The sequence below is a fragment of the Leguminivora glycinivorella genome, chromosome 6 (genome assembly GCF_023078275.1).
Source record: "Leguminivora glycinivorella isolate SPB_JAAS2020 chromosome 6, LegGlyc_1.1, whole genome shotgun sequence".
Classification (NCBI taxonomy): domain Eukaryota; kingdom Metazoa; phylum Arthropoda; class Insecta; order Lepidoptera; family Tortricidae; genus Leguminivora; species Leguminivora glycinivorella.
Window position 1 is genome coordinate 11,371,889 of NC_062976.1, and position 25,941 is coordinate 11,397,829.

Here is a 25,941-nt window from a genome sequence, read left to right on the forward strand (position 1 = left end):
AATTAGTTTATGTTTAAACATATGTTGTGTACTTTGTATGAGTAAATTCGGTTTTTACAGTGTAATAAAAACAAATTTAAAAAGTCATTGGTTTTATTTAGTATCCAAAACAAATCACATTTTTGCTCTTAACATAACTTACTTAACCTTTTGACCGCCAAAGACGGTTATGACTTACGTCGGAAAATCGTGCTGTGGACGCCAACGACGGCTAAGGACGTCAGCTTTGTTAATGTAATAGACACCTACGGGGATTCCGCAAAGTTCAATTGCGCTCAACAAAAAATGCGATAGCGTGACATCAGGGCAACGGCATATTTCTTCGTCGTCTGGTGTTCAAAAGGTTAAAAAGCGGCCGCCCTAATATTTTCGGCCCAGTAACGTCCCTATGAATTCAGTATATGACGTCACTCCGACGTCAGTGGCTGCCCTAATATGTACGTCCGTGTAACGTCCTCATGAACTTAGTATATGACGTCTCTCCAACGTCAGTGGCTGCCCTAATATGTACGGCCTAGTAACGTCCCTATGAAGTCAGTATATGACGTCACTCCAACGTCTTGGCTGCCTTAATATGTACGTCCGTGTAACGTCCTCATGAACTTAGTATATGACGTCTCTCCAACGTCAGTGGCTGCCCTAATATGTACGGCCTAGGAACGTCCCTATGAAGTCAGTATATGACGTCACTCCAACGTCTTGGCTGCCTTAATATGTACGTCCGTGTAACGTCCTCATGAACTTAGTATATGACGTCTCTCCAACGTCAGTGGCTGCCCTAATATGTACGGCCTAGTAACGTCCCTATGAAGTCAGTATATGACGTCACTCCAACGTCTTGGCTGCCTTAATATGTACGTCCGTGTAACGTCCTCATGAACTTAGTATATGACGTCTCTCCAACGTCAGTAACGTCCCTATGAAGTCAGTATATGACGTCACTCCAACGTCATGGCTGCCTTAATATGTACGTCCGTGTAACGTCCTCATGAACTTAGTATATGACGTCACTCCAACGTCAGTGGCTGCCCTAATGTACGTCCCAGTGACGTCCCCATGAAGTCGGTATATGACGTCTCTCTTAGGTCTGTAAACTGACGTCTTGAGGCTGTGACAAATTGACGTCATCTGCTGGGACCCCCCGACGTCAAGAAATGACGTCTCTTACGTCGAGCAGTACCGTAAACGGACGTCATAAAGACGTATAAATGCTACCTGGGATGCAGAGCACATGAACTACTTAAGTTTCAGTGCCACTTTTGGCAAAAAGGGGTTGAAAGAAAACGCAATTGTGTCATTGTAGTGACAGGTTGCCAGTCTCTCGCCTATGCCACAATTTAACCCATATCCCACATTCGATTAGGGACTAAAACATCCACATAAGTTAAGCTCGTCAAAACGGTGTGTCATAACAATCGCATTCGCGCGTAAAAATACGCGTCCCGGATTTGTAAGTTCACATTTTTGACACATTTGTTTTGAAGTATGTTGCGATGTGGCTAAGACGTATCGTTTGCCAAATCTAACGATTAATTTCGAATTGGTTGAATCGATTAGGCCCTATGTACAAGGAGGCGCTTAAACAAATATACGATTTCTATCAACTTACTGAAATGGCATTTGAATCGAAATGACAGACTCTGCCACAGCACTAGTTTAAAAATAAAAACCGGCCAAGCGCGAGTCGGGCTCGCGCACAAAGGGTTCCGTAGCAGCAAATATAATAAACTTATTATGTCAATTTATACACCTGCCAAAATTACAGTTAAATCAACCTATCTCAAAAACTATAAGAGATACTTTGATCAAACCAAAAATCGTTGAAAGAGTTAATTAGCATGCATCACCTCTATTTTTTTTAGAATTTTATACCCCGTAGTTATAAAAATAGAGGGGGGGGGACATACTTTTTACGACTTTGAGAGCTGATATCTCAAAAACCGTTCACTTTAAGAAAAATGTTTTTTAGAAAACTTTATATCATTTTAAAAGACCTTTCCATTGATACCCCACACGGGTATGTACATCGAAAAAAAAAATTTCATCCCTCAGTTACATGTATGGGGGCCCCACCCCCAATTCTTTTTTTTTTTACTATTTAGTGTCATAATTTTGTAGCGGTTCATACAACACATATTCCCATCAAATTTCATCACTGTAGTACTTATAGTTTCCGAGTAAATCGGCTGTGACAGACGGACAGACGGACAGACGGACAGACGGACAGACGGACATGACGAAACTATAAGGGTTCCGTTTTTGCCATTTTGGCTACGGAACCCTAAAAATGAATGATAAATGACATAATAAGTAAATCCTGCGTGATAAATTAATATCGTAAAATACTCACTAAAATCCGCAAAATGTAACATGTGTTAGATTATGTTTAAAGTAAGCGAAATATTGTTTTTAAGTACTTGATTTTTTTAAATATTATTACAGGATTTTATTAAAAATTTCATTAGGTTGCGCGAGTTTACGTTTTGTGGACGCTGTCATGTGTCAAAAAGAGGTTCTTACAGCTCTGGGACAATAGTCTGTAATCGCCGTATACATAAACATAACAGATAAAGATTTTAAGTAGTAGTAGTAAAAATATTTGGGTTAGACTTAGGCACTGGTCCCATCGCGAGCTAGTAAACTATGAGCTATCGGCTATAAAAACGAACAAAAGATAATCACTCCCGTGTAAATAAAAGAGACACGGCGATGTTTATAGCTACTCGCCCAGCCGTGAGCTAAATATCGCCGTGTCTCTTTTATTTGCACGGGAGTGCTTATCTTTTGTTCGTTTTTATAGCCGATAGCTTACTAGCTCGCGTTGGGACCAGTGCCTTAGCAACACATTATTTTTTCAGTTCAAAATTCCGATTCGGACTGGCCGCACTACATTTTCTTCGTGATCCCCATGGGCCTGGTGACGTGCACGAACTTCGTGCTGTGGGTGCTGACGGCGCGGCACTGCGCTCGCGTCAAGTCCGAGGTGCACCGGCTGCAGGCGGGCTCCGTCGGTGACCGAGCAAAGCGTCGGTTTCGAGTTGATAAAGCCAAGTTAGTATTCGAAACTTCTTTTATTTATACATCACTGGAGACTACATTCTGACTCGCACTGGCCGCACTATTCCTCGTGATCCCCATAGATAACCATGTTTAGAACTTTTGATTTTTAATCACCTAATAAACATTTTTCCACTATCAGCTTTATCAATCTTTTTCGAGATCTTTATACTTAACTAATTTTTATGTTCTGTTAGAAACATAAGTCCTACAGTTTTCCAAAATTAGGAGTGTATTGTTCCTTGGCGATAGGCGTTGACCAGGGATGGCTTTATTTAATTTATTTCAATTTTTGGGAATTGGGAGCGCAGCTATTCAAACACCAGTTCAGATCAAAGACAATTTTATTTTTTCTTTTCATGCGACCACAGACCAACCATAGACTATACAACATGCCCCTTTTTAAAAAGAAAATAATATGACAGATGACATTGACAGCTAATTTTGACAATCACATTATTTTATCATTTGACAGCTAACCTATTTACGCTAGGCAAACATTAGCATTAATTATCATTAAATTGAAATATTATCACAGTATCAAATTCCATTATCCTATTTCAAATACATTACAATTAGTATACATAGCATTTTGCAGTCAACCTTTTTAAACATTTGTGAAACTTACACGTTAATTACAATTTACATCAGTGGAAACCTCGTCATTACTTCTTCTAGAATAAATATATTATTTTATTATGTTATGTTTACATGTCAAACTTATTAAATAAACACTTATAAATCTAATTTGTCTATTTTCTTTAACAATCTCCCTCTAGAACTGTATCGAGGCTCCTCAATCTGTTTCTCTGTTGTTGACATGCAAGGTAAGTTTTCACAGTTTACATCATCATCTACATCATTACTTATATCACTAATTACTGACGACTGACACAAAGACTCATTATTTAGACTAGTGATTGGACTTGACAAGTTTTCATGAGACTGACTAGACCTGAAACTTTCATTATTGTTAGCATTACAACTCGACTCTGAACTGACATCTACATTAACTTTTGGACTTGACTGACATGGCTGAAATAACAAACAATCTGGGATATAATAGCCTGTATCTCCCTTTTCTTTCTCTTTTTGAACCTGACATGACTTTTTATTGTACTGACTGACTGACTGACTATTTCTGTCTGTAAATACTTGACCAGGCTGACTCGGGTGCCTGCGACTACATGACTGACTGACCTTGTTGGACTTAGACTCGACATCATTATTAGATCCAGACTCTGATCCTAACAGACATGACTTAAACAACTTAATGTGTTGAGAATTCCGCCTATACACTGTCCCATCTGAATTTTTGACAAAATAAGATCTAGGAAACTTAGTTTTAGACATAATTGTGCCTTTTGTCCATGTTACATCACTAGGATTTTTCTTGAAATAGACTATGTCATTATCATGAAATTCCTGTGCCGGAGTTGCATTCCTATTATAGTATGCTTCTCGTTTTGCCAATATTTCTGACTTATTTTTAGAATGATCTGCAAATGTAATGACTTTGGGCTTTAGACTTTCTAGACTTGTAGGTAACTTAGTTCTAAGCTTTCTTGACATGAGTAATTCGGACGGTGACTTCAAATTTCCTCTAGGTGTTGTCCTATATTGTAACAACCCCAAGTGAAAATCTGTACCTGAATTTTGACATTTTCTCAAAATGTTCTTTATTATTTTTACAGATATTTCAGATAATCCGTTCGACCTTGAAAGGTGAGGACTTGACATAATATGTTCAATGTCCCACTCATTGAGGAATTGGTGAAATTCCTGACTATTATATGGCGGACCACCATCACTAACTAGTTGCAATGGGATGCCATGCCGGGAAAATATTGACTTTAACTGTTGAATTACAGTCTGACTTCTAGAATCTGTATTTAATTGAGCAATTTCTATGTAATTTGAATAAAAATCGACGACTAGTAGGTATTTTTTATTATTGTAATCAAATAGATCTGTCGCCACCTTTTGCCATGGTAGGCTTGGTTGCTCATGTGACAATAAAGTTTCCTTTGTTTTATTTGGACTAAACATCATACACGTTTCACATTGTCTAACTTTCATTTCTATGTCATGATATATGTTTGGCCAAAAAACTAACCCACGGGCCAAATTTTTTGTTTTTTCTATACCCATGTGGCCTTCATGTAAAATATTCAATATTTCAGAACGCATTGACTTTGGTATGATCACAGACTGATTTTTAAATAGTATTTCATCAATTACATGGATTTCATCACGAATATTCCAGTATGGTAAAGTTATAGGATCACATTGAGTTTTACTATTTGGCCAACCTTCAAAATAATATTCCTGTAATTTTACAAGAGTCAAATCTGACTTAGTATGATTTCTAATTTGTTCTAATTTATTTTCAGTTATGGCTAAGTTTGAAGTGATTGACTTTACTTGACAAATGATGTTATTTTCTAACTCATTAGCATCAAATTTCTCTATATTACCTGATGATATTGGAGCTCTTGATAATGTATCTGAAACATACATTTCAGTACCTTTTGTGTATGACACAATTAAATCATATGCCTGTAATGTAATCATCATTCTTTGCAGACGAGCTGGCACATCGGACAAAGGTTTTTTAAATAGAGTGACTAAGGGCTGATGATCTGTTTCTACTTGTATGGTTTTACCATATATATATTGGTGAAACTTTTTACAACCATATACAATTGCATAAAGTTCTTTCTCAATTTGAGCATAATTTTTCTGTGTGCTTGTAAGTGATTTTGATGAATAAGCAATTGGGTTTTTCCCATGAAATATGACTGCACCGACTGCACTCTTTGATGAATCTACTGACATTCTTATAGGTTTGTTAACATCATAATGAACTAAAACTGGTGACTGTGTGATAAGGCTTTTTAATTCTATAAATTCTTTTTCATGACTATCTGTCCACTGCCAAATATTTTGTTTTTTAAGCAAACTTCTGAGTAGATTAGTTTCATTTGCTAAATTTGGTATGTACGAGCCTAGATAATTTACCATTCCCAGAAAACGTTGCAAGTCTTTGACATTTTCTGGTCGTGGCATTTTGACTATGGCTTCGACTTTAGATTTATCTGCTGAAATGCCATTTCTATTAAAAACATGACCTACATAAGTAATTTCTGACTTGTCAAACATGCATTTTGATTTATTAAACTTTAAATTTACTTCTCGAGCTTTTCTGAAAACATTTTCTAACCTCTCATTATGTTCTTTTTGATTTGAGCCAAATACTAGGATGTCATCAACAAAAATAAGTACTCCAGGCAAATCACTGAATATGTCTGACATTATTTTATGAAATATTTCTCCACTTGAGTTTATACCATATGGAAGTCTAAGAAATTTGTATCTGCCAAACTGTGTATTAAATGTACAAAGTTTACTACTTTCTTCATCTAACGGTATCATCCAATAGCCAGAATTAGCATCTAACTTTGAAAATACTGACGCACCTGCTACTTTAGAACGTAAATCATCTAATGTAGGGTATGGGAAATGAGGTCTTTTAATGGCTTTATTAAGAGGTCTCGGGTCTAGACATATGCGTAATTGACCATTCGATTTTTCTATAGGAACTATGGCATTTACCCAATCTGTAGGAGTTGTAACTTTCTCTATGACCTGTAACTCCTCCATTCTATCTAACTCTGTCTTAAGTTTTGGATGTAAAGCATATGGAATTCTACGGACAGGACAAACTTTCGGTGGAACATTTGTGTCAACATGTAAATGTGCCTTCTGAGGCAGACAGCCTAAACCCTCAAAAGTGTCTGAGTAAGAGTCCAACAACGTTTTTACTGACCTGTCAGTTGTCACTTCATATAGTCGTTTGACGAACCCAAGTTCTTCAGACGTATCTGCACTCAGAATGGTTGAGCATTCACAATCCAGAACTATGAAGTTTATGTCAGCCAGTTTTCCATTTTCGAAAGTACCCGACAGTGTGATAGTACCTAAATTTTTTACTTGTTGTCCTGAAAATGAGAATATGTTATTATGCGATCTTTGGATTGGAATTTTTATATTCGTAGCCTTTTCTAGGCGTTTTAGCGTGTGAATGGATATAACAGTTGGATCTGCTCCTGTGTCAAGTCGACAAGTTAATACAAAATCATGACATTTAAAATTTACGCTCCATTTTTCTCGAGTAGACATTACATTTGTATTAATAGATTCAATGATAAAATTAGATTGACTAGCATAACATAATTTATAATTTTGACTAGGGTCTGATTCTGAACAAGTATGACTACTATGACTAGAAGTTACAGCACTTACTTTTTTATTTTTGTTGAAACAACATTGAGCAAAATGATTTTGCTTTTTACAAATGACACAAGTCTTGCCTTGCGCTGGACATTTGTATCGGTGTACCTGGCCACATCTTCTGCAGGTCCCGTTGTTGTAGTTGCTGTTGTTTGGCGTTGAACTGCTGCGGTCTCGACCAACTCGATTGTTGTATTTAGATCTTGATCGTGTTCTTGATTGTCTATTTTGGGAGTTATTTCTGAAATTCGATCTTGACTGATGTCTTGAGGTTCTATTGTTGGAAATCTCTTGCACTTCTTGAGCCTGATGATTACCTTCGTTTAATAACTTTGACCTTTTGCTTGACAATTCCAGAGTTTTCGCAATTTGGACTGCTTCACTCACTGTGGTTATCTCGTCGTTTTGTAGAAGTTTTTCTTTAATGATGCTATTTCGTAACCCTATGACGAACATGTCTTTTACGAGCGACTCTTTCAGATCTTCAAACTTGCATGATGCTGCTAAATTGTTGAGACATGTGACGTACTCATCTAAAGATTCTTCCTTTTGAAATCTTGTAAAAAAATTATATCTCTCGACGGTGGTGTTTCTACATTCGTTAAATTTCTGGTCAAATTTAAGTAAAATTGAGTTTAACGTTTCTTTAGTGCGGTCCACGTGGAATGAGTCAAATATTTCTAGTCCATCGTCGCCTATGGCATTTAAAAATATTGCTATTTTCTTTTTGTCGGTCAATTTGTCGAAATCGTTAGCCTCTGAGAAAATTTCGAATTTCTGACGCCACTTTCTCCATTTTTCGCCGTTAGAACAAGCTGTACCTGCGCCATCTTGTGCGGTTAGCAGTAGCGGTTTGATATTTCCTGCGATTATTACCTTATTCTCCATCTGTCTTCCTTGTTTTTCTTTTCCTTTTTTCTTCTGACACCATGTATTGTTCCTTGGCGATAGGCGTTGACCAGGGATGGCTTTATTTAATTTATTTCAATTTTTGGGAATTGGGAGCGCAGCTATTCAAACACCAGTTCAGATCAAAGACAATTTTATTTTTTCTTTTCATGCGACCACAGACCAACCATAGACTATACAACAAGGAGAACTGCCCCGAAAGTTTATTTTTAATCTTTCAGCTCTTCACCTCGCTGGAACATTTGTATTTAATAATATGCTGATGACAAATGATGAACCACATTTATAAATATGTATTTGGACATATGCCGTTACAGGTACATATTGACTGGAAAACTGTGGGTAGTCATGGGTGCCGGCTGGCTGGCAGAGATGCTGTCCACGATGACAGGGAACCCAAAATGGCTGTGGGACATCATCGACCGCATAAACGAGCTCCAGGGAGTCTTCATCTTCATCATCCTCATCATGAAGCCAAAGCTGTACTACCTCATCAGAAAGAGATTAGGTAAGGGTCGCCACATTTCGACGGGTGATAGTGATGGTCGTTTAAATTTAAGTCTCAAGAGTCTCAATATTAGTGTGCAAAAAAAGTTTGCAGTTTTCCTAAGATCTCAATCTGCTCCAGTAGGTAACTGTTCATAACCTGTAGTCTAGGGACCTGTTTCTCGGCTGTAACCGATACCTACAAGTAGAATGTTTAAAAAAAAATGGTTTATTGTTTATTATTCATTTGTTAGAAGATATAAACTTAGTAGGTAGGCGGTGGGACACCTCAACCTTCTTCCTTCTCTCTTTCTTTCCTCTTCCTTTTTCATCTTCTTAATTGAGTCTAACTACTCACGTGATTTTACATTCATACAATCACGCCTGTATCCCATGAAGGGGTAGGCAGAGCACATGAAACTACTCGTTTCAGTGCCACTCTTGCGATCTTGGCAAATAAGGGATTGAAAGAAAACGAAACTGTGACATTACTGTGATAGGTTGCCAGCCTCTCGCCTACGCCACAATTTAACCCATAGGTATCCCACAGTCGCCTTCTACGACACCCACGGGAAGAAAGGGGGTGGTGAAATTCTTAACCCGTCACCACACTTACGTGATTTTGATTTTCATAAAAGGCTCTCTAAATTGTGTCGACATAAAGTTAATGAAACATTTCAATACTCGGCTATGTACCTACTGCAAGCAATTCAGAGGTGTGTAAGCTCGTAGCTCTAGCTACTGGAAGCACGTAACTAGCTCATTTAGAAAGATGGCGCGAGGACTCGTATGTAATATTGAGATAATATAGATGACTATTCAGTTTACATACAATCAGCTGCATGCGAATTCTCGTACCGTCTAAATCAGCCGTTATATCGTTAACAGGCATTAATTACTGATTGTTAAAAATAAATACGAGGATACAGTGATGTAAGTAACAAAAAACAAACGTGAACTATATAGGGAGGTACGCTATAGTATGTACATCTTTATAGGCATGTAGATTATAAGGCACAGGGTGACAATTTCACGTGATCGATTTTTTTCCACGTTTTACACTTTTCAGCTTTTCTATATGATGTATTCACGTTGGTATCCACTGACACACGCGTGCCATATGTGCCCAGTGGTCACTATTTAATAATGCCAAAATTGTAAAACATGGATAAAAATCGATTAGGTAGTTGAAATTGCCCGTCAGTAGAAATGACCCGCCCCCATCCCAACCCCAGGCCCCGTAGCCGAATGGCATATTTACTAAACGACATCGAAACGCCGCAGAAATGTAGTCTGGCTCTTTCGCGCCAATACGCAAGAGCGATAGAGATAAATAGCTACGAAAGAGATATTATCGTGGTGAGCGTTTCGTGAGCGTTTGTTCAGAAAAATGTAGGTATTGGTCAACGATATTCTATCTGGCTATCAAAATATTCTCGATGATATGATTCACACTCACACCATGTACAAGCTATTCGGCGCTTTCAAGTGCCTTAATGCCCTTAATGGACAAATGAGTCGCATATATTGGTGTACATGCGTTGTGATTATGCTGATTATACTTAGTCATAAAACCAGATATATTGATATATATTATTTTTCAGGTTGCTCAAGGATACCGATTGATACAAGTATATATTGAATTTATTGTCGATTTCCTTCTTTCGTTTTCGTTACGTTAGTAAAGGTGAGATCCGACGGTTGACTACAATGAATGTTTACTTGAGTGAATGCATTTTTCTTTCATTCTATATTCACACAGCTCATCAATGAAAGATTGGACGTTCATTTGTCATTTTATGATTAATTTTGTGTTCAGAAGTTTATCACTTTGAAGTCAACACAAAATAAACCGTCTGATTTCACCTCAACGCTATTATCGTAGCTTGTAGCTAAAAATCGAAGTTCTTGATATTCTGCTATAACATACTAACGCGGTTTTATTGACACCCATAAAATTATTGCTTAGATTTTACAACATATCAAGTGGCCAAGTGGGCCAAAGAGCATGTCGAACCTAGCTCGATGTAGGGATTCGGATCCGTAATTGCTCATTTGGCACCAGACATGGACTACATTAGATCGCGGTCAAAGAAAACCGATACTTTTATGGGAGTTAATATAGGCCCATTTCCAAAACAACTTAAAAATACTTGTAACAGCTTGTGCTTATTTGTAATTTGAACAATGGGCTAATCTATTAATACCTTAGCGCCACTAAAACTTATGTGCTATTCATATGTCTACTTAGCATAACCGTTGTGTATTACATCTGAGATTACATCATCATTCTAACCGTCACAATATTAACAGGATTGGAGAAACCCGACGCGAAAAACGGCACCTCCTCTTCTGGTCGCACTTCCTCAACATTCCTCTCACGGACCATCAGCACTGACGAACGCACTAACTTGAGGATTTCACTGCCCGAATCTGCTAAAAAAGTTTAACGACACCCACCGAGTGAATTACGAACTTAAGTGTAGTGACGTGTCGTTTTCGTGAATAATCCTATCGTAGGGAATACTTTTCATAGGGAATTTTCCCAGGAATAATTCCTGAGAACGGCACATCACTATATAAAGTGTCATACGAGAGCAAAATTACTTATCGATACTCTAATTCACAATCGTATGATTTAAGAAGGAAAATCGCTTTAATTTGTATTATAACGCGTAAACATAAAGTGGTTTTGACAATTTCCTCAGTAATTAATACGGCTGTGAAGTAGGGTTTCACGACGAAGACGGTATGTTTAAACCTAAATGACTAGAATCCCGATAAATAGTGGTTGGTGCCAGGCAATCACGCTCGCGCGATAAACGATAAAACATCGGGCCGTCCCTATCGCCTGCTGTTTTATCATTTATCGCTCGACCATACTTGCCTGCCTGAGCATAGATTCTAGTTTGTTATATCCATTATGGAAATAATTTGTGTTTAATATTTTGTATTAATTAACTGCCATGTCACATATTGCTTTTCACAACACATTTGAGGAAATTATTAATTATCAAAATAATATCAGCTACTAGGTAATTATTAGTCTTCCAGAATCAAAGAGTGCCTCTGATCCTTCAGGTTAGGTGAAAAAGTATATTTATAGCCATATTGACTTGACTGATGTTTAAATAAATCGAGATGCCACCAGACTGTAAAATGAATTGTATTTGTATGTGAAGCCGCACCGGTACGTTTTAGCCTCCTTTGAAGTTAAAATTAAGTGGCTCTAAAGTTTACGCATACCTAAGCTATAAATAAGTAAATAATTACCAACTAGTTTTGTCGGTGGATTTGCTACAGCATTGGCTGGTCATTCCTGAACACGTACTTATTTTGGTTCAAATTTTTATTAAGAAAGTCTTATCGATCTCTACAGAATTGTATTCCAATATTTAAACATATTTTTTCTGCAATGTTTAGACTGCATTTACACGGTGCGAGAATTTGCATGTGAGTTTTATTACATTGCGATATTTGATTGGTAGGTATCATTGAGGTATATGTACTACGTACTAGAGGCGACGTTGCCAAGCGAAAACACTGCACATGCTGACAAATGCGCGGGGTGGGGGGAGCGGCCATTTACGCATAGAGTAGGTCTACCATCAGATGTGACACATTATTATATTCTGCCTAATGGGAATTTTACATTTAGTTAAAATACGGCTATTCTAGTCAAAATGATTTATTTATTTACAACTTAAACAATACAAAATAATATAATTGTGCTGTACTTATTTTCTTCTTTAAAATACAATGAATGAACAATATGTGTGTGGTCAGTTGGTAACCAAGTTTCCTCAGCACAATTTTTGGATAAAGCGTATCCATTGTTCCCTTTTTTCATGACCAGGCCAAAGAAAACTGCAAAAAGTGAGCGTGCTACAAATACAATTTCACTCAAAAAATATTAACAATTTATAAACAAATAAACTTTTTTAATATTATAGTAACATAATTCAAGAAGTAGTAAGTAGTTACCTAATAATTTTCCAAATAGAAATATATATATTTCGCAAATATATTAGAAGTGAAACACATTAGTAGGAACAATGTAAATGGCACATCTGCGCGGTTAACTTTTTCTAGTCTATGATTGCGTCACCAAAATGGCGGCAGTCCGCACCCGCTCGCGTGTTTGTAGAATATTCAATCTTAAAATATTATAGACGAGTTTTTTGTTTAATTTACCGATGAAATGTCACACCTTGACTTTTATTTGATTTTTTCGAGTGATTAGAACAATTTTTAAGCACACAAGAACGCATTATTCACGTGGATTGTAAATGAATCACGGCACGTCACTGCACTGCAAGGGCCTGGAGACGACTGACAACGTTGCGGTCCATGGACCGCAGTGGGGTGTGTTAAAAATTCTCTTAGCAACGTCGCCTCTAGTACGTAGTACATATACCTCAATGGTAGGTATGCTAAATCGATGTACATAACCTCAACAGTTCGTAATATGTATTTAACTTAATCGCATGCACGTTCGCGCGTCGTTAAATGCGCCTTTAGGAGTTTCTAAATTTCTTGGTTATTTGTAACCAAAAATGAAGTTCCATACTTAACGTTGAGAGTATTTAGTTTCAAGTACGAGCTGTAATCTTTTGCATTTAACATTAATTTTAATAACCTAAATACCTAACTAGAAAAAAATATAGTCAAACTTATATAATATATAATACATACTCGTTCAAAGAGAACCTACGTAAAGGGGACTTTGCATTTAATACATCAGCCTATACCATCAGTTTTTCGAGTTTTCGAATATGTTACCCGACAAACTAAACGTCATGTAAAATGACATTCATTGTAACCAAGTAATACTTATATTTTAACTTCTGATTAGCAGAAACGTCTGCAATCGATGCATATGACTTGGAACTCCGGTTGCCGTTTAAGAAGTTTAACACTCTTACGGTAGATGTCGCTACGGGTCCCATTGACCTTAGTAGTGGAAAATTTCGCTGGCTTGGTTGAAGTCTTGGTGGCTCAGTTGGCAGAGCGCTGGAGTATCGATCCAGAGGCCGTGAGTTCAAGTCTCACCCAAGGCAGACATTTTCCACTTTTAAATTTATTCTAAGACTAATACTTATATGTAGACAAAGAGAACAGCGCTACCAAACGATACCTACATTCAGTAAAGGTACATTATAGTAAACGGATCAGCATTGCTATCCATCCAGCGGGGCAATGCGGCCAGCCTTCTGGGCACCTTACCCAACAACGAAGACTTAGGGCAAATCTTTTGTAAGATTTTAATTAAAGGCATATTCAATTGGCTGCGTATATATTATGGGTTTGACTATATTTTATCAAAACTGCTTAGGCGGTATTATTATATGTACTATCTTTAAAAAACTAGGAATAACTTTAGCATTTACTCTAGTCATAATTTAAGTAGTCCATGTAAGTGATTTTTGTTTAGATGTAGGTACCTAGAACTACATTTATTGATATATTGATTGTTTCGTTTAGACATGAATACGAGTAGGTAGTTTGCTTGTATTGTTGGTAATGCTATTTGACATAAAACTATATTATTGGATGGACAGACACTATCTAAAATAGGTACATAAACTATATACCTACAATACAGAGCTTTACATCATTACCTCACCACGCTTACAGCGGTACGACTCTCATACATTCTCTCATTGGCCTAAGGGCCCATCTACACCCTGCAAGAACTCGTATGCGAGTTTTATTGAATTGCGGTATTTGATTAGAGAGTTGAAAAAATTATGCTGATTCGCGTGCCGTGTAAATGGGCCTTACATCTCTTGAATTTCTTAATCATAATCAAATTAGTCGTTGAACAAAATAATATGTTTGTAAGCGGTGGTGTGTTTAGGATAGGCAGTACAGTATAATAAATATTGAGATATTTATGGACACTGTACCGATATTTATCTGTCGGCGATTGTAGCTAATTAAGGTAACACGCTTAATGCTTGACTTCATTGTAATACAAATAATGTCTGTACAGACTCACGAGTGACGTCAAAACGTGTTTGACGCCATGATCATGACATTACGCTTACATTTATGTATTTTCACCACACCAACTGGTAAAAGCTTACATTGCTATTCGAAAACAGGTAGCAAACATGCATTTTATCCACAAGAGTGCAAAGTAATTTCATGCAAATTTTAACTTGATATATTAAGCTGGCTAGTAGAATTTACTTATAAATGATGATTTTGAATCATAAATATTGAATAGAGTGATGGATTTGATTTAGTTTGATGTTTTATAGTCAGTATTTTGTTCGTGTTGGTGTGGTGAAAAATGTTGTGTTTCACTCGGTGGCAAAGTTTGTTTAGGCTTCGTGCCTTGAAACCCTCGCAACGCTCAAGATTCCACTTTTTGAATCTTTCCCTTGCTCGGGTATCAATATTGGCACGTGCGGTTAAAGAACAACTTTGCCCCCTTGTAAAACAAATACTTAACTATTATTAAAGTAGACCAGTAGGTATTGCATGTTTTATTCAATCACTCAAGATAGTAATACAAAAATAGAATTGTAAGAACAAGAAGAAATGTGGTTACATACTGCATTATAGTTATTAAGTTTACTAATATATTACTATAAGCTTCTGAATAGAAAAATGGTTAAGGTACAGAGGGGCAAATTTCGACTGGGGGACAATTGTAACTAATCCATTTTTTCCATTATTACACAATGATGTTGAGTTCTAGATCCACTGAACACGCCTACCATATACATATAACCGGAGGACACTCTATTTAATAATGCAAACATTGTAAGACATGGAAAAATGAACCAGTTAAATTTGCCCCCCCAGTCGAGATTTGCCCCGCTGTACCTTACGAAAACTGAAAAATGTTTTTTTTTATGAATATCCTACCCGTTTTATTTTTGTTCTAAGAGTGATTTTGTAGAATATAACCGCGACAACGAATGGCTAAGTACAATAAATGTATCGCACTATTTTAAACGTATTGAGACCGTAATAAAGCTTTTTAGGGTTCCGTAGTCAACTAGGAATCCTTATAGTTTCGCCATGTCTGTCCGTCCGTCCGCGGATAATCTCAGTGACCGTTAGCACTAGAAAGCTGAAATTTGGTACCAATATGTATATCAATCACGCTGACAAAGTGGAAAAAATGTTTTATTAGGGTACTTACTCCCCCTACACGTAAAAGTGGAAGTGATTTTTTTTCCCTTCCAATCCTAACGTGTAATATATTGTTGGATAGGTATTTAAAAATAGATACGGGTTTCCGAAAATGATTTTTTGATATTGTTAATATTTTCGGAAATAATCGCACAAAAACTTTTAAAAAATGTGTCCCCCCCTTCTAACTTTTGAACCATAAGTTTAAAAAATATGAAAAAAAAACCACAAAAGTAGAACTTTACAAAAACTTTCTAGGTAAATTGTTTTGAAATTGATAGGTTAAATAATTTAATAGTTGAGGTAAGTAATACGGGTAACTACGGAACCTTACACTGAGCGTGTCCCGACACACTCTTGGCCGGTTTTTTAAATCTAGTCAAAAGGTTACAATTAAGACATAAGTTAGGTATAGATATGTTCTAAAAAAAGTGTTGAGAGATAAAGTGGACATGGGGCCAGTAATGAATTACACTTAGAAAAGTCTTGTAGAACTTACCTATTTATCATCGGTTTTTAAATCACGCAACATGTCACCAGTACAAAAGTCATAGAGCAAATTTGCCCTCTCTCTATTTTAATGTCTCATTATGGTATCATTGATTTTCCCTTCGTTTAAAATTAAAGCAGCAATTTCAGTATTTTTCCCAAACTACGGCAAAAAATTAAGCGTCGAATAGAACTTACATAAAACGCAGTAAAACTTGTAAAAGTGTCGATGGGTGGTGATAAGAATCCCATCAGTATGTCCCATAACTGGCATTGTTAAAAGTTACCTTCGTATCCGATAGGTTACTTCATTAATTCATTATTTAGGTATTTGCCAAAAAATAAAACTAGGTATTTTTTCATAAATATAATTCTAATTAGTTATTATCACTGTAATGTTTCCGTAGGTAACATTTTCATATAATACTTACACTTACCTACAAAATCGAATAATACGCATTATATAAATAAGTACATTATGGTCCCATAACAATTTTTAATTGGTATTTACCATAAATTTTCAATATCACTATATTTTAAGGAGTACCTATAAGTATTGGTACAAAATGCATCAAAATAATTATGACTTTAATTTATTTACAAGTCGTTTTTTGAAGGCATCTCTCAAATCACATTTTAATAGGTAAGTACATACTAGATTATAAATTACATGTTTAAGAGCGTGATGAAATATTCCTACACTTAAATGGTACTTTGTACATATTCAAATAGTATTTCTATATTATTCTTTCCTCTACAATACAGTTATGAATACTGGGAAAATACTTTTATATTGGCACCTGTACAGGTGGTTACATTTTTAGTAGTGTAATGTATACTTCATAACTATGTAACAATAAATAGGTAAGTATTACTTTTAACTACTTAATTACAAAATAAATAGAGAATTACAGTACTTGATGTCTTTATCCATTGTTAAAAGCGAGGTCTACATTATTTTATGATTTAACTATAAATTTATAAATATGTTTATTTAGTTACAAAGATAAAAACATAACACTCTGTTAATAAAAACACACATCATGTGTTGTAGGGTCATTCCAGCGAAACCGACACCACAGGCATAAAAATTAAATAACTTAATTTACATTTAAATCTACATCTAGAGAATAGAACATTATGCCTAATTTTATGAATCAATGAGTTTTTCCTTTTTATGACATTTTTTTGCATTTTATATGTGTCCAAACGTACTCCTAGCACCAGTTGTCTAAGGTGGCATATATATACCCTAAGTTGGCAGCGCTATTTCGCGCTTTTAATAAACATTATGGAGAAAGTGATATGTGTAAAAGAAAATATATTTAAAGCTGTTTAAACCAGTGGCAAGTAAATTTAAATTAAGTTTCATGGTTAGGATTTATTGGGCGTCTACACAATGCGTAACTCACGTCCCGCCCGTCACAATAAAACAAAGTTTTTTCTTGTTTACCCTAAAAGTATCTAAACTCTTGATGTCTTACTTTGTGAAAGTAACAATTAGGTTGAGGTTGGTTATTTTAGCTAAAAAACGCGTTGCTCTTGTGAATAAAAGTATACTTTTAACGCTTTTCAAAGTAGGTCCCACCCGTCACAGTGACGGGTGAGCAAAATGGGTTATCTGATAAAACTTGAGTTAATGAGTATAAAATCCTTCTTTTAAGTTTAGTTAAACCTAACTGGGTTATATTAAAGCAAATTATATGTCTAATATTTCTTAATTCGGTTGTGGTATTACTTTTTAGAACACAATGAATGCAATGAGGCCTATGAGTCAGGAAGAAGTCTTTTTCATTAAAACTGGTAAAATTTTTGGCATTATTTCTGACCCACTGATAAAAGTATGTGGTAATAGACTGTTTGACAAGGTTTGACAATTTTCTGAACCTTTAAAAATTCAAGTTGAAAAAATATTTTTTTTGGTTTAATGCTCTAAGAAAACTACTGAAATTATTACTTGTAACATTAAATAATTAATAAAAGAGCTGATTTAAAGTAAATACAAACGAACTGTCTTTATATTTTTCATATATTTGTATACTCAAATGTTACTCGTCCCACCCGTCACAAAGCGCTGTCCCACCCGTCACAAGCATTGAGAAGCAAAATTATTTTTGTTTTACGAGTTATTTGCGTAAATTATTCTAATACCTAATCTATATAATATCAGGAATTAAATAAAAAATGGTTGTTTAACAAAAGTTTCGTAGTTTCTTACCAATTGCGAATTGTGTAAGTCAAGTCGGAGAGGAGAGGCACTTTGAAGTCCCACCCGTCACACTTCTTATACCATCAATTTCTCATAATAATAATGACATTTTCATATTTTTTTGATGGTACAGTACGCATTGATTATTCAAGTAATTGATAATGTCATATTTAATACGCTAATTGTTGCCGTTTGGCAGAAATAAAGCAAAATGTAGGCAAAAAAGAGTATAAATGTCCCACCCGTCACAATGGAATGACCCTGTATGATAATTTCAAAAATATTTTTTATTCAAAATCTCTTTACGCTTTACAATATATTCTATATAATATATCTACTACTATATATTACCATTGTGGCGAAAAATATACAACATGAATTTTCGATTTTTTACATGTGACGATCGTACTTGACGTAAAAATGTTTCGTAAATTTGTCACCTTGATGTGGATATTTCCAGTCTCACACGGCGGTGGATCCGGCGACCGCAAGAGTCGATAGACTGCAAATAATCCATATAAATTACATCACTGATGTGACCTTCGATAGGCAATATTAGAAAAAGTATTGCTCTGGTAGCTATTTAGAGAGTGAGTGATTCGGTCATGTGCGGCTGTTGGGCTGGACGGTGATGGGCGCGGGCGCGGGCGCGGGCGCGGGCGCGGGTGTGCTGGCGGCGGCGGGCGCGGGCGCGGGCGCCGGCGGCTCCGGCGACTCCGGCGCGTCCGCCTCCGCGTCGCGCTCCGCCACCTCCTCCTCGTCGATGATGGAAATGTCGCGGATCGACGGACGGTGCGAACGACGCCAGCCTGTACAACGATTAAACGTACTTTAGTTTCATAAAAGTTACACCTCCGGACTAGTATAAACAAGGAGATCTCGCATCCTTTTATACAAGATAGAAGAAAAAACATAGATAAGCATGTATTAGTAATTTATAAGTACGAGCTAAAGACTTACATATTCGAAATTAGAAGGAGCCATCGCATCCTTTTTTTTTAAATAGTCCAGTAGAAATAGATAGGTCCGAGCTAACGCTGCAGAAAGTTTGGAAGCAAAGAGCGAGGAGTTACCTACCATAGTCGTCGAATGTCAATGAAATTTATGATATTTAAAATATCACTTCTACGCTCTGCTTTATCAAACATCCAGAAGAGTGAGCTTGGGCAGACTTTCAATATTTCTGAGTTCTTAGCTGAAGAAACTTTTACTACGAGGACTACAACCACCACCAAAGACCGCTACTATCTTGTTCGGGTAAACAAAACTCGTAGTACAGGTAATTATGATTTATGAAAGAAAAATCTGTTAGGGCACATTTTATAATTGATACCCGCAGAGACGCGGTGTTTATATACTTCCACATCAGCTATAGTACAGAGATATTCGTTAAGATGACACCGCGCCAGGACTCCCGTTCTGTGACAAAAATTTATATTCGTTCCATTTTCAGGATCACCACAGACATATCTGAATCCAAATGCAGCATGTCTTTATACAGTTTTGTAAAGTCGCACAAGTTTAGGGTTGAACTCTGACCTTCATTTTATAAGTAACTTTCATAAAGAATAGGTTATCTAATATACTAACTCCGTTTTAGTTTTACTTGGTAAAGCTTTTAAGAGTGTAAACACTTGCCTTAGGGCCTGTTTACATATTTATAGGTCCTGTTTAATTACTATATGTGTATACTGATCGAAATGTCATAGTTTTCAATAAAATTGTTTGGTGGACATAAAATATTATAATGTTAAATAAGTTTTTACGAATTTTAGGTTCGTAGGCATGGTATACCCCAAAAATTAACAAATTATTATTAAAAAAACTACAGTGTGTACAGTGTGTAATATATTGTCTTCAGTTACCGCGATAGTTACTGTGTACTTTAAGTTTAACAGCTTTCCTGTTGTAAACACACCTCAGCACAGATTTGCTGAATTAGTCGAAGTGACAATAGTTTAGCTCCATGGAGAGTGAAACGCAACTGGCTCTGATAGTATCAATACGGAAAAGCGATAGAACTACCATACGCTACGCAGCGCGACACTTTTAAGAAATTAACCCTTAAGTGCATGAATTTTTCTTTTAACGAGATATTAATATATGTGATAGACAATGGTTTTCTGACTCTGGGAAAAATAATAAAAAAAATATTTAAGATCGATTTTTATACTAAATCAGTGTTAGAAGTTAAATAGGCAAAATCTTATTTATATAAATATATCGTAATTGGTAAGTTTTATTTAAAAAAAATTACTACTATTAAAAAGGTACACTATTTGTGAAACCTTTATGATAAAATGTTTAAACATAAACTAATTACTAACTCCGAAAAAATCAGCCTAAATCACATACTAAAAATCGCCATTGTACTGTTTTTTCACACTTTTCCGCCATTTTATCTTAATCCTTAAATAATAAATAGTAAATCATTATATTATTTAATTTATTTAATTGTATATTAAATAACAATAAATAATGAATAATAATTAAGCAATAAATGTGATTTTGGATAGCTACATATCGAGCCACGGGCCATCAAATATATGATGCATATATACATCACCCATGCATTTAAGGGTTAAGAAAATATTGCTCCTGGTTAAAAAAAAAATTACAGTCAACCAATTGGAACCACTCTACAACCATGTCAAAATGACAAGCACTAAGAGATTTCTTACAATCTGATTTATAACGTCACTATGACATAGTTCTACAGTGGCCTAGGGTACATTGGTTGACTGTACCGGGATGGCACCAATGACCGACAGGAAACCGAAGCTTTGATTTTTATCCAGCAAGAAGAGTCGTGTAATGAATTGGGTCCATACACCATCACAGTTACCATCTTGCCATATTACGGGAATGGTTTTCTACTTATTTAAACTTTCACGATTATTACACATAATTGTTATTTTTAAATCGGGACAACGCCGTCCCTGAAACGTTGGAGGTCAGTTTAATATGTAGTCATACGCGATTTAGTCTAGTTAGAGTTTTCTACTTCCTATTTTATTGGTTAATTATTGAAGTGTTGGATTACTGCTTCCCTGACGGTCAGTAGTGCCACTACCTTACTATAGAAAATTTATTTTAAATAAACAAAAAGAAAAAAAAAATGCTGGCCTGGAAATAAACCACGCGAAAAAAACAAATGATTCAGAGAAGCACAGAACACTGTGTGCATGGATTGGTCGTCCAAGGGTAACTACTTATAAAAGAAAACAGAGTGTAGAAGTGTGGCTTACCTTCTAGTACAGGCGGCTTAGTCGTCTTGGTGAGTAGTCGCGGGCCTGTGAGTGTAATGACGATCGCCCCAAGAGGCGCGGTGATCACGATTGACATAATGCAAATATTTAGGACGATGTCTGCGTATCTCTCGTACTTGATTAGATCTTCAGAGGATGTACCCCCGAGTTCAGCCATTTTTTTCACAGCGTCCATAGCAACTGGTCCGAGCGCAGCCTGGTAAGGAAAATACATAATATTGTACTTCAGTTCATTTGCCCTTTTAGTTAAGGTTTCTTCTAACATCTTTCTTTTATTAGGTATTAGCTTTTGCCCGCGGCTTCGCTCGCTTTAGAAAGAGACAAAAAGTAGCCTATGTCACTCTCCATCCCTTCAACTTATTATTATTATTATTATTTGGAGCCTGTCGTGTCCCACTGCTGGGCAAAGGCCTCCCCCCAATTTTTCCACTTCTCTCTATTCAAAGCCGTGTCTGGCCATTCCTTCAAAAAGGAGTCCAGTTCGTTCCGCCATCGCTGTCGGGGTCTGCCAGATCCCCGATTCGAGTTTTCGGGCTCCCACTCCGTGGTGATTCTGCCCCACAACTCGTTCGGCATCCGGCAGACGTGACCAGCCCAGTCCCATTTTAGCTTGGCCGCCTTCCGAGCTACATCGATAATTTTCGTCTTGGAGCGCAGCGTGGTGTTCCGGACTCGATCCACCAATTTGACACCTAATATGCTGCGCTCCATGGCACGTTGGCAAACCCCGAGCTTGGACTTCTGAGTTTTAGTCAAAGACCAAGTCTGTGCACCGTAGGTCAGAACTGGGAGTATGCATATGTCCATGAGCTTCCGTTTGAGTGTCATCGGAAGATTACCTTTCATAAGATGTTTCATGGACCAATAGCTCCTCCAGGCGTTTTCAATCCGTCTTTCGACCTCTTTTTCCTGACGCGCCTGGAAGGAAACTAATTGGCCCAAATAAATGTACTCTTGGACATATGCAATTGGTTCTCCATTAATCTCTATGCCATGCGGCGCATCCCTTCAACTATCTCTACTTAAAAAATCACATCAATTCGTCGCTCCGTTTTGCCGTGAAAGACGGACAAACAAACAGACACACACACACTTTCCCATTTATAATATTAGTATGGATCTGGGGTTGTTAGCGTTGAAATTAGTTTGCACATTGCATAGGAGTATTGTAAAATTGGTATTAAGTAAACTAAATATGGATTCACTTAGTACTTAAAAACTCATAATATCGTAGAAGATTGATAATTACCTGTACAGTGGCTTTGGCCATCCAAGAAAGACCGACGAATATTTTTTCTTTCATGTTGAGGTTGCTTCTCACCGCGCAGGTGCTGGTAAGGATGGCGCGAAGAATCATGCATCCAACCAGAATACCACCACCGACTAACACCAAGTGCAGTTCCAGGTCAGATATCTATAAAATTATGAGCAAATTTTGAGTGGTTACTGGTATAATCAGCGGGTTATTGGGGGGTAAATCGTATGTTTTCCTAGTCATTCCTATTTACAGCGACTGTGAAGGCTAACCGGAAGAAACCCCTTTGAAGCAGTGGTCAAAGGTCAACAAAACCTGACATTTTGAGGCCCAACTTTTGGCAGTCTTAAAAGGGGACAAATCTCATCATCATCCTCCTTGCGTTATCCCGAAATTTGCCGCGACTCTTGAGAGCCTGGGGTCCGCTGTGTCAACTAATCCCAAGATTTGACGTAGGCACTAGATTTATGAAAGCGACTGCCGTCTGACCTTCCAACCCAAAGGGTAACTCTAACTAGGCCTTATTGGAATTAGTCCGGTTTCCTCACGATGTTTTCCTTATATACATACATATATACATAAGTTCCGAAAAACTCATTGGTACGAGCCGGGGTTCGAATCTGCGACCTCCGGATTGAAAGTCGCACGCTCTTACCAGCTCTTACTTAGGTCACCAGCGCTTTTTGTTAAAGGGGACAAATCTATTCTACCAATAATATAATGTACTCAGATTTCCTAGTATGTAGTTTCATGGCCCACTCCATATTCGCTCGTAATCCACCAGTGGGTAAATTTTTCTTTGTCATATTGATTGATAATTAATTCAATGAAAGTGACATCTACTAGGACACTGTCGAGCATTGGTACTTTTAACTTACAAAACTTTCATTTATAAAGGGACTGTTACCTCAGTGCCGATAGCCTAATTATTAGTTAAAATTTGTCAAATGCAGTTGCTGCTACACACCTAGGTTAATTTTCGACGTGGCTGCTTAGAATATCACAGGGAGAGTATAAAAATTAAATGACCTACCACAATTTGAGCGCCCGTAACGGAGAACAGCATGGGCTCGAAGAACATCCAGAATATTTCGAAGGCTGTCGCGACAGGGTTGTCTTCCATCTCCCAGCCCTGCTCCGACCAGTTCTTGCCGGCGAAGAAGGCAAACGCGATCACCGCCAGGGGTCCTGAAATTTGACGAAAAATTATTTCAACTTAAATTTATCCTTTTATTATTTTTCCCCTCACTAGCTCGGAAACACGTGTTTTGTCCGTTAATACCAGCGGGTAAAAACGCATTTTATCCACTAGTGGGTAAAGTAATTTGTCCTTGAATAAAGTCAAATTAACTGCTTTAAAATTGATAAAAGTAGGTGAATCTAGTAATAAAGATGATTTACCACATGTGGAACTACTGGAAGCAGTGATAAACGCATTTTTTGCGTTGTAGTTTCCTCGCTATAGTGAGGGGAAAATTTTTGTGTTACACTCGGGTGCAAATGTATTTTACTTCTCGTCTGTTAAAAAACTCGCAAGTTCAGGATTCTATTTTCGAACCACTCGCTTCGCTCGTGGTTCAACTATAGAATCCTTTCACTTGCTCGTTTTTCAATTCCACACTCGGCGTTAAAATACAACTTTGCCCCCTTGTATAACAAATAACTATTGTGCCTTACACTTACCATGTCTTAATGAAATGAATTTTAACTGTTTCCTACACATAATGGTAACGATCTAGACACACGGTAGCGTGTCAAGCCAAGTTCAAATTATAGATTATACGATATGATTTCCGAATACAAGCGGTTTGATGTAACCATGATAGGTGCAATGAAAAAAAATTAAAAATCTTTTTAAATCCAAAGAGAAAAGTCTTTTCAATCCCTTGGTAGTGTTTTAATTTATCGCCACTCGTTTCCAGCTTCCTCTTTTCCGTATTAGCACTTGTATCGCATTGTTTTATTTTAAGTACAGGTAAGTTCCCTACTAAAGTTTAAAACTTACTCTCGATGTTTCGAGGAAGCCGTAATGTATCGATAAGTTTTCTGTATTTTCTAAAAATAGCCTCGCCAAATACTGACCTGCGCCTCCCCATCCGATTTCCTCGGAACCAATCACCGACACTATCCCGCCCGCCAGCAACATCAGCACTCGAAGAGGGACGACAAACGCATCGTTCTTTTCCGGCACAACCTTCAACAAGTAACCGCAAGCTCCACCGAATACTAATCCAACGACTATACTCAAAGGACCCTGGAAAACAAAATAAAATTTTATCACGGATGCTTTTGAGGTTCCAACTCTCCGAAGACAAAATATTAGGGGTCGATCTTTGAGTTCAAAGCGTTCGATTATGTTACTTAAAGATTTGTGGAAACAGCAAACTATTTTTAAAATAAATGTTAAACAAAAATTAGGGATCTAGTGGCATTTGACCACTCGTTGATGGAGACAAGTTTCCTGAATCAATTTATGTTGCGGTTAAAAATTTAAAACCTTGTTGCATTGATATTAACTTCGATTTTGCAACGACTTAGCCTAAAAAAGTCGTTATTCTAAAAGTGATACGTACTTGTATGATATTCATGGTCATGGAGGAACTCGAGAACATCAAGGAGGAGACAATTCCGAAGACGGCTACACTGGCAGCGTCATCGACTCCGGACACGGCGAGGACCAGCGTCGGGATGCCCTTGGACACTCCGTAGCCTTTGTTCCTGAGGCGGAACAGGCAGGGCACGATCACGGCAGGAGACACGGCGGCTACTATCGATCCTAGGAGGAATGCTGCAAGAGGGACAGTGTCCATTAGAATCAGGCTATT

The 25,941-nt window shown here is 37.0% G+C and overlaps 3 protein-coding genes across 6 annotated transcripts in view; 1 reads left to right on the top strand and 2 right to left on the bottom strand.

Annotated features, from left to right (window-relative positions):
- The first annotated feature begins 2,861 nt into the window (after nucleotides 1–2,861).
- On the top strand, nucleotides 2,862–11,569 carry LOC125226942 (probable G-protein coupled receptor Mth-like 1). Of its 2 annotated transcripts, none has more exons than XM_048131123.1 (3): nucleotides 2,862–3,051; nucleotides 8,577–8,767; nucleotides 11,059–11,569. In XM_048131123.1, the coding sequence occupies exons 1-3, from the start codon at nucleotides 2,909–2,911 to the stop codon at nucleotides 11,193–11,195; spliced, it is 471 nt and encodes a 156-aa protein (XP_047987080.1). In that variant the 5' UTR covers nucleotides 2,862–2,908; the 3' UTR covers nucleotides 11,196–11,569. The 2 variants fall into 2 exon arrangements, with proteins under 2 accessions (XP_047987080.1, XP_047987081.1); XM_048131124.1 differs by lacking the exon at nucleotides 11,059–11,569 and adding an exon at nucleotides 10,350–11,036.
- LOC125226940 (uncharacterized protein K02A2.6-like) lies at nucleotides 3,384–8,429 on the bottom strand. 2 transcript variants are annotated; one of them, XM_048131121.1, is made up of 2 exons: nucleotides 7,363–8,429; nucleotides 3,384–7,058 (listed from the first exon to the last, which is right to left on the bottom strand). In XM_048131121.1, exons 1-2 carry the CDS (start codon nucleotides 8,236–8,238, stop codon nucleotides 7,047–7,049), a joined length of 888 nt encoding a protein of 295 aa, XP_047987078.1. In that variant the 5' UTR covers nucleotides 8,239–8,429; the 3' UTR covers nucleotides 3,384–7,046. The 2 variants fall into 2 exon arrangements, with proteins under 2 accessions (XP_047987078.1, XP_047987077.1); XM_048131120.1 differs by having other exon boundaries at nucleotides 7,363–8,428.
- A 7,290-nt stretch (nucleotides 11,570–18,859) lies between the features above and the next one.
- The window catches only part of LOC125226976 (sodium/hydrogen exchanger 9B2), a 33,113-nt gene continuing 26,031 nt past the window's right edge, over nucleotides 18,860–25,941 (bottom strand). For both annotated transcript variants that reach the window (XM_048131161.1, XM_048131160.1), the window contains exons 7-12: nucleotides 25,690–25,904; nucleotides 25,199–25,370; nucleotides 24,150–24,304; nucleotides 23,111–23,275; nucleotides 21,841–22,057; nucleotides 18,860–19,401 (exon numbers count right to left, since the gene is read on the bottom strand). In XM_048131161.1, coding sequence (XP_047987118.1) covers nucleotides 19,196–19,401; nucleotides 21,841–22,057; nucleotides 23,111–23,275; nucleotides 24,150–24,304; nucleotides 25,199–25,370; nucleotides 25,690–25,904 — 1,130 coding nt within the window. In that variant the 3' untranslated portion in view covers nucleotides 18,860–19,195. The remainder of the gene's footprint in view (nucleotides 19,402–21,840; nucleotides 22,058–23,110; nucleotides 23,276–24,149; nucleotides 24,305–25,198; nucleotides 25,371–25,689; nucleotides 25,905–25,941) is intronic.

Bases quoted from the DNA above. Each gene is read 5' to 3' on its own strand.
- LOC125226942 (XM_048131123.1), top strand. From the start codon at position 2,909: ATGGGCCTGGTGACGTGCACGAACTTCGTGCTGTGGGTGCTGACGGCG. The intron at 3,052-8,576 runs GTTAGTATTCGA...ATGCCGTTACAG, and splicing joins TTTCGAGTTGATAAAGCCAA to GTACATATTGACTGGAAAAC. The intron at 8,768-11,058 runs GTAAGGGTCGCC...CAATATTAACAG, and splicing joins CCTCATCAGAAAGAGATTAG to GATTGGAGAAACCCGACGCG.
- LOC125226940 (XM_048131120.1), bottom strand. From the start codon at position 6,720: ATGGAGGAGTTACAGGTCATAGAGAAAGTTACAACTCCTACAGATTGG.